This window comes from Lithobates pipiens, unplaced genomic scaffold, assembly GCF_037356315.1.
Source record: "Lithobates pipiens isolate NorthernLeopardFrog02 unplaced genomic scaffold, aLitPip1_a1.2 Scaffold_28, whole genome shotgun sequence".
Classification (NCBI taxonomy): domain Eukaryota; kingdom Metazoa; phylum Chordata; class Amphibia; order Anura; family Ranidae; genus Lithobates; species Lithobates pipiens.
The window spans coordinates 31871639-31883198 of record NW_027507789.1 but is presented as its reverse complement, the minus strand read 5'-3'; the positions used below and the strand labels follow the sequence as shown (position 1 = coordinate 31883198).

At 42.5% G+C, this 11560-nt stretch overlaps 1 protein-coding gene and 1 long non-coding RNA gene across 2 annotated transcripts in view; one reads left to right on the top strand and one right to left on the bottom strand.

Moving 5' to 3' along the window:
- Positions 1-11560, bottom strand: part of BPIFB2 (BPI fold containing family B member 2) — a 43990-nt gene continuing 32430 nt past the window's right edge. The window contains exons 11-16 of the mRNA XM_077459032.1: positions 8661-8831; positions 7374-7441; positions 7243-7294; positions 5015-5078; positions 3430-3506; positions 1-192 (exon numbers count right to left, since the gene is read on the bottom strand). Of these exons, the coding sequence (XP_077315158.1) occupies positions 151-192; positions 3430-3506; positions 5015-5078; positions 7243-7294; positions 7374-7441; positions 8661-8831 (474 nt within the window). The 3' untranslated portion in view covers positions 1-150. The remainder of the gene's footprint in view (positions 193-3429; positions 3507-5014; positions 5079-7242; positions 7295-7373; positions 7442-8660; positions 8832-11560) is intronic.
- LOC143935284 (uncharacterized) lies at positions 507-11038 on the top strand. The gene is made up of 3 exons (XR_013263485.1): positions 507-727; positions 6040-6240; positions 10718-11038. It is a non-coding gene; the product is annotated as an uncharacterized LOC143935284 (long non-coding RNA).

The window sequence follows — 11560 nt, the reverse complement described above, 5'->3', positions numbered from 1 at the left end:
TTGAGAATGAAGGTATGCAAGAAGAATTAAAGGCTTTTATATTTTTTATTTGAATTAATGGTTTATCATTGTCCTTTTCCTGGATGTTAGGCTCTGTCTTCATCCCTGATTCTTATAGAATATACAGGGATAACACTTCACAGCTTGATTTTACTTGACATACTGGAGATCACATGACACAACTGCATATTGCTGTAAAAAACAAATACAGAAAGCAATCAATGATTTTATGAAATTATTAGTTGTAATACCCTTGTCTTAAACAGGGGCCACCAGTAAATTTAGCTGTGCTAGGTTGTAGTTACCCTGGCTAATTGTCAGTCTTTGTGATCATTTGGGTTTTCTCCTAAATCTGGTGTGGCTGTGGCTTCTCCCTTCTGTCAGTAGGTGGCACTGTTACCTTTGGCATTAGCTGATGAGCTAGGAGTTTCATGGCCACTGAGCATGCTGGGAGAGAGTATATATTAAGGGGAAATCAAGTGATCTGGGTCCTCCCACTGAGACCTTGGTCTGGTGTGGATGTATGAGGAACAGCTGCGTTGGGTGAGGCCTGGCGCCTAAGGCCTAGAAAAGCACTTGAGGCTCAGTCAGAGAGAGCCTGTTTGTTGCCTGGAGATATGAGGGATGAAGTTGAGATGAAGCACCAGCCGTTACTCTTCCATGAGCCTGGGACTGTGGAGAGCTTGGGAAAGTGTCAAGATGCACTCATCCAAGGAAACCCTGCACGGTACTGTGAGTTTTTGTTTTCTACAGGAGACAGCTGTTGCTACATAGAAGGTGGGGTGCAGGCCTAAGGCCCTTGTTTTATACTGCTGTCTACCTGCCTATTTTTGTGTCTTTGGGTCTGCGGGTCTGTTTGTCTACTGTCCTAGGGTGTCCTGTGCCCTAACCCTCTCTCCCTTAGTTTGTTGTTGTAAGCAATAACCTTACTTTTGTTCAGCCTAAAAGTGATTGGCAGCATCCTGAGGTGAAGCCTCAGCTCTCCCTAATGCCGGTGGGTAAGGGGGGCACTACATAGTATACACATGTATTATGGGTGGTTTTAAAAGTAATAAAGGGTAGAGATGATTAGTAATAGAAAATATAGTCTGCTGCTGATATGGAGCTATTAGGTAAATATTTGATTTACCTATTTGTTCATAAACTGGTAGGAAGTGGTCCAAAAGACCACTTACAAGATTGCTAATAGTACAGCGTGCAAGAGGTCTCTTATAAAGAAAGCCCTTGCTTAAAGAAATCCCATACTTCCTCCCCAAAAGTGACCCCTGGTCCCATGGTTGGAACAAAATAGAGATACTGCAGACAACAATGCTGATGGTTTAGGGGCAAACCTCCTTGCCCCATTATGCCCTTATTATATCATTGACCTAATTAAGCAAACTGTACAAATCTTTATTAGGAACTATTCTGTGGAAATATTATGTTTTGGGGTCCCGCTTTCATTCGGCTTATTCAAGTGAACTTTAAAGTAATACCGCCAGCTCATCTTTATTAAGCAGACTACCACAACCTTCAAAACTAAAAAAGAACACACTAACCCTCTCCTAATCTTCTGACAACCAGTCCCGGATTTGCCCATATTTAAAGTGGTTGTAAACCCTTACAACACACTTTGACCTCCAAGTAAGCCTAGATTAAGGCTTACCTGTAGGGCCAAGAAATATCTCCTAAACTTATACGGTTTAGGAGATATTTGCCCGAAGACAGGCACCGTAGACAGCAGCGCGCAGGCGCACTGAGCGCGGCATCTTCAATGACGGAGATGCCGCGCGTGTCGGCTCCCGTGCGCATGCGCGGAAGTGACATCATCGCGGCTTCGCCGAATGACAGTGGCGGAGCTGCGAGACCCCATCGTAAAGATGGATGTGCCGGACTACAGGGGACAGCGGTGACTTCGCTGGCTCCTGTGTCAGGTAAGTGACACATAATGGACTACTATGCAATGCATAGTAGTCCATTATGCTTTGCCTTTGCAGGGAATGAAAGAGGAAGTAAACCCATCAGGGTTTACTTCCTCTTTAAATGTACCATGCCCTGCTTTATCAAGCCATCTATATCTTTTAAGATCCAAAGATCAGGGCAACTCCAAACATGTACATCAACTCAACATTTATGATGTTTGTTTTTACCCAAAGACATATATTTTTATGTATATACCCATACATGCCCCTGTTGATAGTAAATGCAATATAAGTCTCTTTGTGTCACACAACCAAATGGCAAGGACGATATTGTAGGCTCCCCTAAAACGTAGAAATTAGTGAACTGCTACAACAACACATCCTCTTAAACCTCATGCACACTGGGCGTTTAGTCCCAGTACATGAGGTACTGGCGATTAGCTGCAGGGCACAGGCGAATCATCCAGCCCCTCTGGCATGCAGAGATTATGTCAGCTGTTGCGGTTGAACTCACTTAGTGGTACTTCAATTTAGAGCAGTATGCACACAGGGACAAATGCCCAGAATGCAGACAACTTGCATTCTGGGCATTTGTCTTTGATTGCATATTATCCTAGTACATACTGCTAGATGCACCACTCAGCCCCTCCAGCCAGAGCAGCTGTCAGGATCTCTGCCATTATTGGGGTTGGGTGGTGCAATAGTGCCTTCCAGCTGCAGCTAAATCCCAGACCCTCATGCACAGGGGCCTAAAACCCGGTGTGCATGAAGCCAAAATCTCTGAATTTAGTTATTCAGGGCCATAACAGCACTAAAAGATGTGACATACCCTAACTGAAAATAAGTAAAACCGTGTGTTCTACATCAGTGTCTTCTCTTGTGTATATCTGCCCATTCCACAGGTAAAAACAAGAGGGGATGAGCTGTCATGCAAAACAAGAATGAGGGAGCTTGCCAAATATCACCATTTACTAAAATGGTGCATACCAGCGGTGAACTCCAGGTCAAGTTCACACCCCAGACAAGGACTGGTGAGCTCAACAAATGTTACTTCCCTCTTAGTGACCCACAAGAATATTTACAGTTAGCCCTTGTATACGCGGTCGGACATTCCGACAACCAAATTCTGACGGATTTTGTCCGAAACTGTTGCATACACACGGTCGGACAAAGTTGTCGGAAAGTCAGATCGTTCAGAACGTGATGACGTTATTTAGTTATGACGGAACTACGTTCAGGCTAGTAGCCAATAGCTTTGGTGTAGGAATTTGATCTGAGCATGCATGGCACTTTGTCCGATCGGAATTCTCTACACACAATCGGACCAAGTCCGATCGGATCATGTTGTCGGAAAGTTTTATAGCCAAGCTGGAAAACTTGGTCCGTCGGATATTCTGACGGAAACAGTCCGATGGAGCCCACACACGGTCGGATTATCCGACAACACGGTCCGATCGGACATTCTTCGTCGGAATGTCCGACCGTGTGTACAAGGGCTAAGAAGTAGCTTTTAACATGCATTGCTTACCTTTTTCACTTCTATGACTTCATGAATAAGGTCAACACCTGGCAATGATGGTAAAGATACTCCAACACTCAGGTCAGCTGTAAAAATGGTATAGTAAGTCAGTATAAAAATAACATATAAAAAAGTATGCACTATTATAAGATGTCAAATTAAAAGAGAAATGCCCATTTGTCAAAAAATGAAAATTTTAAAGACTTCAGACAGCAAGTGGAGCTACAGACTATGGTGACATGAGTCAGCTCATCATAATTTGAATCTAAGATCAAAATATTACCACTAATAATAGTTAGATACATTCAATCAAACTTTTTTTTCTTTATATCATTCATCCAAAAAGTTTTCAGAGGAAGCCATATTAATAAGAGATGAAACATCTACATTTTAGTTTACGAGGAGTAGAATGTAATTACTAAACTATATCATGACCTGAAAACGTCAACAGATGTATCTGTAAAACCGTCGGATTTGCGGCGCTAGCGGCTGAGAAAGGGTTAAAACCGCCCGCAATACACCGCAATAGTACGTTTTGCCAACGGTATTGCAGCGCTGCCCCATTAATTTCTATGGGGAGCAGCGGTGGAGGAGCAGTAAACACACCGCTCCAAAGAAGCTGCTGGCAGGACTTTTCCTGATGTCCTGCCAGCACACCGCTCCGGTGTGAAAGCCCGAGGGACAATGGAGCAGCAGTTTGAGGGCGGATTGCAGGTGCTATTTCTAACTCTATAGCGCCTGCAAAACGCCCTCAGTGTGAAAGGGGTCTAAAGCATCATTAATGGGTTCGCCGTTCGTCTTAGACCCTGTTCGGGTGTTCTGCTGCGAACTGGGGGGTGTTCAGCCCATCTCTAATGTGAATATGAACTATAGTTCCTATGGTTTATTGATTAATGAGTTTATTTCCTAAAGCAGAACGATATGATTTTTTTTCCAGGTTTCTTAAGTTTTCAATAGTTGTAACACTTATTGTTGACTATCACATATTTTCAGCACAAATTTTACTTATTTTGACTCAGTGTCCTAGCCTTGACTCAGTCTAGGTATTAGGGTCCTTTCACACGGGGCGGATCAGTTCTGATCCGCCCCGTGGATGTCCGTTTGCTCAGCGGGGATCACTCCGCCGATCCCCGCTGAGCAGGGAGATGACAGGTCTGTCTCCGCACACTGTGCAGGGACGGATCTGTCACAGCGCCGCTCTCCCCTATGGGAGATCGGATGACGACGGACCGCAGTGCCCGTCGTCATCCGATCCGATCCGCAGACGGATGGAAAAATAGCTTTTTCCTCCGTCACACTTTTTCGGATCGGAGCGGGTCGGATGTCAGCGGACATGTCACCGCTGACATCCGACGCTCCATAGAGCTCTATGGAGCACCCGTTCAGGTCCGCCTGAAAAACTGACAGGCGGGCCTGAACGGGACGTTAGTGTGAAAGGGGCCTTAGGAAAAATGTATTTTAGATGTCTCTGTCTTATTATTACACAGCTATTGAATATTTGTTTTGTTTTTAATACTTAGCTGTTTTAGGCTAAATTGAGTTTAAATATTTCTGCTTTAAAATGAAAACACAGTTAATGAATACTTTTGTTTACCATTAAGCTGAACCAGGTAAGCCCTGTTGAAGATTTCACGCATGTACCCCATCAGCACTGATGGCTATCAGCAAAAACAGAAAAAGGCAGTGTAAATGAAACAATAAGTTCATGGTTGTGTTAAACATTTTTTTTACATTTTGTTATGCAATATTAAAATGCACAAAAACAAATAAAGTGATTGTAAAGTCTTGTTTTTTTCCCTTAAAAATAACAAAAATACCCTTACCTGCTCTCTGCAGTGATTGTGCACAGAACAACCTAGATCCTCCTCTTCTCGGGTCCCTCTATTGTGATCCTGGCCCCTCCCTCCTGTTGAGTGCCCCCACAGCAAACATCTTCCTATGGGGGCACCCAGGCCGAGTCACAGATACCTGTGTCCATTCAGACACAAAGCCGCGACCCGGCCCTGTCCCCTTTCTCTCCTGATTGGCTGACTGACTTTGATTGACAGCAGTGGGAGCCAATGGCGCTGTGCTGTGGTGCTGTTTCAGCCAGTGAGGAGGGGAGTCCCGGACAGCCGAGTGTCTCATGCAACATCACTGAAATTAAAGGGGGCTCAGCTAAGTATTAGGGGGGCTGAAGGTGGCTGCTGCACACAGAAGGCTTTAATCTTAAAGGGGTTGTAAACCTATGTGATTTTTAACATTAATGCAAGCTTTAATGTAAATAACAAATAACTTCTTAAACATTCATTTGTATTTTTTTTACACTTTTCAGGACTGCAGGGCTGCTAGGGAGCTCATTCAATATGGGAGGGGGGGGTGGGCAGTGCTGGTGGAAATACGTAAATCCTTTGGCACACCCCTCTGAGTACTAACAAGATGAATGTGTTCACATACTGGCAGGAATTAGAGTGGAACTTCACCTTCTCAGTCAGCATTGATTATTTTTAATTCTAATGCTGCCAGCATTAGTAAATAGATAGGAAAATATATCATATTTACTTGTTTTAAACTTGTTTTTACATTTCTACAGTTATTTTATGTTTTCCATGCCTAGAAAAATTATGTCATACATTGCAGGAGTCTTTAGGATGGGAGGAGAAGTTGTCTGGAGAAGTTTTCTCAGCTGAACGCACTCTCCTGCCTGCATGCCTGAGCTAAGAGCAGATGGATTACAAGAAATGAATGCTACAGTACATGGATCTTCAGCCAGAAATGCTAGGAGGTGTTTTTTTTACATGATTTCTAAGCAAAATAAAGCATGGAGACATAGATGGATGGGTGAGTTAGGTGTGAATATTACAAGATGAACAGAGTTGTTGTTTTTTTTGTGATGCTCAGATGTTTCAACTGGAACACAGCCAATCAGCTTTAAAGAGGAAGTAAAACCTGATGGGTTTACTTCCTCTTTGTCTCCCTGCAAAGGCAAAGAATAATGGTCTACTATGCATCACATAGTAGCCCATTATGTGTCACTTACCTGACAGAGGATCCAGCGATGTCACTGCTGTCCCCTGTAGCACGGAGCATCCATCTTCTTCCGGATATCACTGTTCCGACCACTCACGTCGCCAGAGCATGCGCATGGGAGCCGCCACTAACGGCATATTGCCATTAGCATCGACATGCCCAGTGTAACTGTCTTTTTGTAAATATCTCCTAAACCGTGTAGGTTTAGGAGATATTTCTTGGACCTACAGGTAAGCCTTAATCTAGGCTTACCTGTAGGTCAAAGTGGTTTGTAAGGGTTTACAACCACTTTAAGATGTTCATGTCCAAGCCTTGTGGAGAAAAAAGGAAGGCTAGAAGATGATTGGTTGTTATGGACATGGCATCAGTGAAGACAGAACTTGCCTCTGTGCATCGGTACATCATCTACCCCAGGCATCTCAAACTGATGGCCCTCCGGCTGTTGTGAAACTACAAGTCCCATAAGGCATTGCAAGGTTGACAGTTACAAGCATGACTCCCCCAGACAGAGGCATTGTGGGGCTTGTAGTTTCGCAACAGCTGGAGGGCCTCCAGTTTGAGATCCCTGATCTACCCCTATCCATTGAGGGTCTGCATTCTGAGGGCAACAACATCACTTCTGCCTATGGAGATGCTTGGGTACTGCTGTCACTGCTCTCACCCTCACACAAGTTGTCAGGTTGACTTGGCTGAAACTAAGTGGAAGACTGCAAAATGAATTGCGTGAACCAAGAGCCTAGTAAAGGAACATCTAATGATAAAAAATAAAAAAAAAGTTCAGCTATACTTTGTTGAAGGTAAAAATTTGCTTACATTTGTCTTGCACTTTCCGATAGAGCTTGCAGACATTGTGATTTTGAGATCTCTATATAAAAAGAAAAATAGAAACCAATGAGTAACTGAATTTGGGAATCAGTACTGTTGATAAAGACCAGAAGTCCTACCCTTGCAGTCCTACTGATGTCATTATCTTCCCCCTAGACACATCCAACTTGGCCATCAAGTTAGCGCCCTGTGCAAACAAAGTAAATATTTAGATAAATTCATCCAAATGCATCTTTGGTTTAAAAGACATTAAAACCAGTATCTAAAGTCAAAACTATTTTTTGGGTTTTATATACAGAGTGGCAAAATGACAAACCCTTTAGCTTTTTATTGCCTTTAGGCATAAGTATAGATAGTTAGACCATTACAACCAAAACGGGATGGTACTGTGGGTGCATGTAAACATGATCTTAGATGCCACATCCTAATTTCAACGGTATATGTTTGGAATGGAAGTATGGACTTTATGGACACCAGTAGTAAAAATAAGAAATTTGTATTAGTAAAAATTTGCATGTAATAATATAAAAAGACATATAAAAACATTACTGCAACACCCTACAGTTTGGCATTGACAGCTCCAACTCTAGCCACTGAATTGGGGTAATGACCCATTCCAAACATTGACTTTAGACATAAGTAAACATCATGAAGTAAGGGTGTGTGTATGTGTGTTGTGCATTAATATATCCACATAGTAGAACTAAAGGAAAAACTTTTTTTTTTTCATTTTGGATAGAGTAAGTGAGGGTTATAACCTCAGTTGGTTTGTTTTTTGCAATCTGTGCCCTATTGGAGAGATTTCGCCTCACCTCCTGCCAAAACATGAAGTGAGAGGAAATCCCTTAAAATTAAGGGAATCCCTTGGGGACCCCCAGGTCACCAGAACTAGTGTTCCCATTGGAAGATTTCCCCTCTGTTACTTTTCTGGGGACAACCCAAAATTCTGGATTTTCTGTTACTTTCAATTTCAACGATAATGGTAAACAGGATAAATAAAGAGGGTGACTCTCCCTAAAGGACAGGTGTTTTAATCCCTCTCCACTGTATCCAAAACTAAACAAAAAGTTTTGTCTTTAGTTATACTTTACATAATTTTCTGATGCTAAGATTACACATAAAACTGACTTAGAAGCAATTTGCTACTATTTAAGGACCTTTTCACCCTGCTTTTTTGGCTCTATACAGCATTTCTGAAAGTAATAGGAGACACTAATGACATACCCACTTTATTTTTCAAAATATTTCCTATTTTTTTTCAAGAACAAAAGCTTAACATGAAAAGAATGTGCAGAACTGTTATAACTAATAAAGTTTGTGATGAAAGCCTTTAAATCTAAAGTGGTACACTCATGGTACAATCATATTACTGTTTTATAACTATGGCATTAGTTGCCTCTACTCACCACATTGAGAGTCATTAGGTGCTGATTACGCATGGTACCCGTCACCACAAATATCTCCACAACTGGAGAAATCTGAACTAACACGAAGTTGGAGTCGAGAGTAACAAGTGGGGTTTGAGTAAGCAGTATCTTCATGTTCACAGCAAGAGACTCCTTGTATTTCCAGCTGATCTGCAGGCAGAGAAAACATGTCACTTTTTATTCTTTTTTTATTTACATCATAGTTTTACATGAGAAATCCCTTTTTGCCAGTTCAATATTTTAACCCATTTTATTGTTAATGTTCTTCATACATTCATTAAACAGTGCATTGAGGTTGGCTTGTAAGTTGGAGACATCTTAAAAGGACGTTATTCCACTGCATAGCTTGGTGTTAGCTTCCACAAGAGTAAAGGCCCGTACACGGGATCGGATTTTCCGATGGGAAATGTTCGATGTCAGGCTGTTGTCGGAAAATCCGACTGTGTGTATGCTCTTTTGGACAATTGTTGTCGGAAATGTTGGCTAGCATGTCTTCGAATTTTTTCCGCGTACATATGTCTGTTGTCGGATTTTCCGAGCATGTGTACACAAGTCCGTTGGACAAAATCCAAAGTACAAACACGTATGCTCGGAAGCAAGGATGACCTAGAAGCAGTTGGTCTTGTAAACTAGCATTCGTAATGGAGAATTAACATTAGTCACATGGCAAATTATGAAATCTCGAAAATAAGTTTTGATCTTAGGGTTGGGAGTGGTCAGAGTACCAATGGGTGTGACTACCTGTGGTTTAGTTCTGGGGTTTCTCTCCTGCTTCCAGGGAGAATGTTCTGGAAGAGTGGCAGGGCCTGGAACTGGAGTGGCAGGCAGCTCATGTGGGAGCCTTGACCAATCCCCAACTGGTATTGGCAGGGGTCTCTTATATAAGCTGAGATAACATGCCTCGGGGGGGAGTTGTCAGCTGAGTGAAGAGAAGGATGGAATATTAGACAGCAGCAGGAGGTCACCCCCATCTGGGAGGGCGGGTGTCCCGATCACAGGAGGAGTCTCAGGGAGAGCCGTGAGGGAACTTTGCCTCTACACGGTCATTGGCAATGTCTTTATCATCACACAGTCATTGATAAAGAACTCCTGGAGCAGAGGAGCAGGTGAGCAGATGAAGCTGTCAGAATGCATGGTAGGTCAAATTCTCCATCAAAGACTCAGGGCAGTGGAAGGGCGGTGAGTGTTACCACAGTGGAGGGCTGGATGTGCCAGGAAGTCTGCGAGGGAACTTTGCTTCTGCACGGTCATTAGCAAAGTCTTCATCATTTACACAGTGAATGATGAGGAGTCCTGGATCAGAGGAGAGACTGTGGGGATATGTGTCAAATCAATGGGGCCTGAGGGCACAGGATTTGCAAGGTCAACTGGCTGGGAACAGTAGTCCACCATCCAAAAGAATGCTTCTAAACTACTAGAGGTGCTGCAGGCCTCTGGCTTAGTAGCAGCGAGCAACCAGAGCCTGCTTAAGGACTTATTAAGAGTGGGTCCTTCTTACTCACAGAAGAAGATGTGACATTACTTTACTTTAGGATTAAGCTTTGTGCAGGAGGAAAGAAGTTCTGGGAACTTCACTCTTACATGGTCAAGAGTGATGTCCTCATTCTTTACACGGTAATGGATGGGGAATTCTTGGAAGCAATAGTTGGATATAGGACAATAATAGCAGTTAAGCAGAGAAAGAGCAACAGTCTGCATGGTGATGCAGGAGGAAGATCATAGAAATTATAAATTCACGTCATCTCTTCAGGCTCTAACTATGTGCTAATGTGTGTAATCTTTAAAATATGATGGCAATTGAACTATCCTGTGGGCATCCCATATACCCTTTTCCCCAACCAAGTTGTACCCCCCAATAAAAAAAAAAAAAAACAGCAAAAGAATGTAGTATGTCACTACGTTCGTATTTGGTGGCCAACAATTGTGTGGCCATGTGTATGCAAGACAACTTTGGGCCAACGCCCTTTAGACAAAATTCCTGTCAGGGCTGGCCGCTCAGCTGTCGGCTAATTGCCAGCTCTCTTCTCTTTCCACAGTTACCAGCTGTTCCCGATGATGCTCGTCTGACCTGCCTATTTAAAGCCTTCCAGCTCACTCTTTCCTCTGCCTTCGCGTTGGTCACATCACTAGGAACCATCTGTTTGTTTCAAGACTGGCTTGCTGACAGCCCTCCTGGCTTCTATCCTGCTTGCAGTTGCTCTCCTTGGATCCCTGACGTCTGGACTGGCTGATTACCCGATCTGGTTTATGAACTTTGGACTGGCTGACTACCCGATCTGGCTACTGGACCCTGGCTATGTTTGACTACGCTTTTTCTATTTACCTTTTTATTTTTATTAATAAACAAGTGTGATTTGATTGTACTTCTGTCTCTGTCTGTTTCATGGTTCCTGACAAATCCACGGTTTTGTTGGCCAACAATCCGATCGTGTGTTCGAGGCTTGAGACCTTCTGTTGGGGGTTTTTGCTCTCTGTGTCCCCACTGGGAATATTTACCCCCACTTGCTGTAAGGAAATTTCACCAATGATTAAAAAGGCAGCAAATGTAATCTGAGATGGGTTCTTCCATTCCCTTATCCTATACTACACTGTAATAAATGTGTGATGTTGGCCCCCCGCTATTACCTATCATTAACTTATCATAACAATAACAATTAGTTTGCTCCTACCCTTAAAGGCCTACCTGGTTGATCCTGCCAGTAGCATATGCTTGTCTCAAAGATTAAAGCATGCACATGTAAGTACACACGGCCAGTACAGTGAAATTATATATATATATTATATAGTAATTAATATATATATATATATATATATATATATATATATATATATATATATATATTATTATATTTATTATATATATTTATTTTTTTATTATT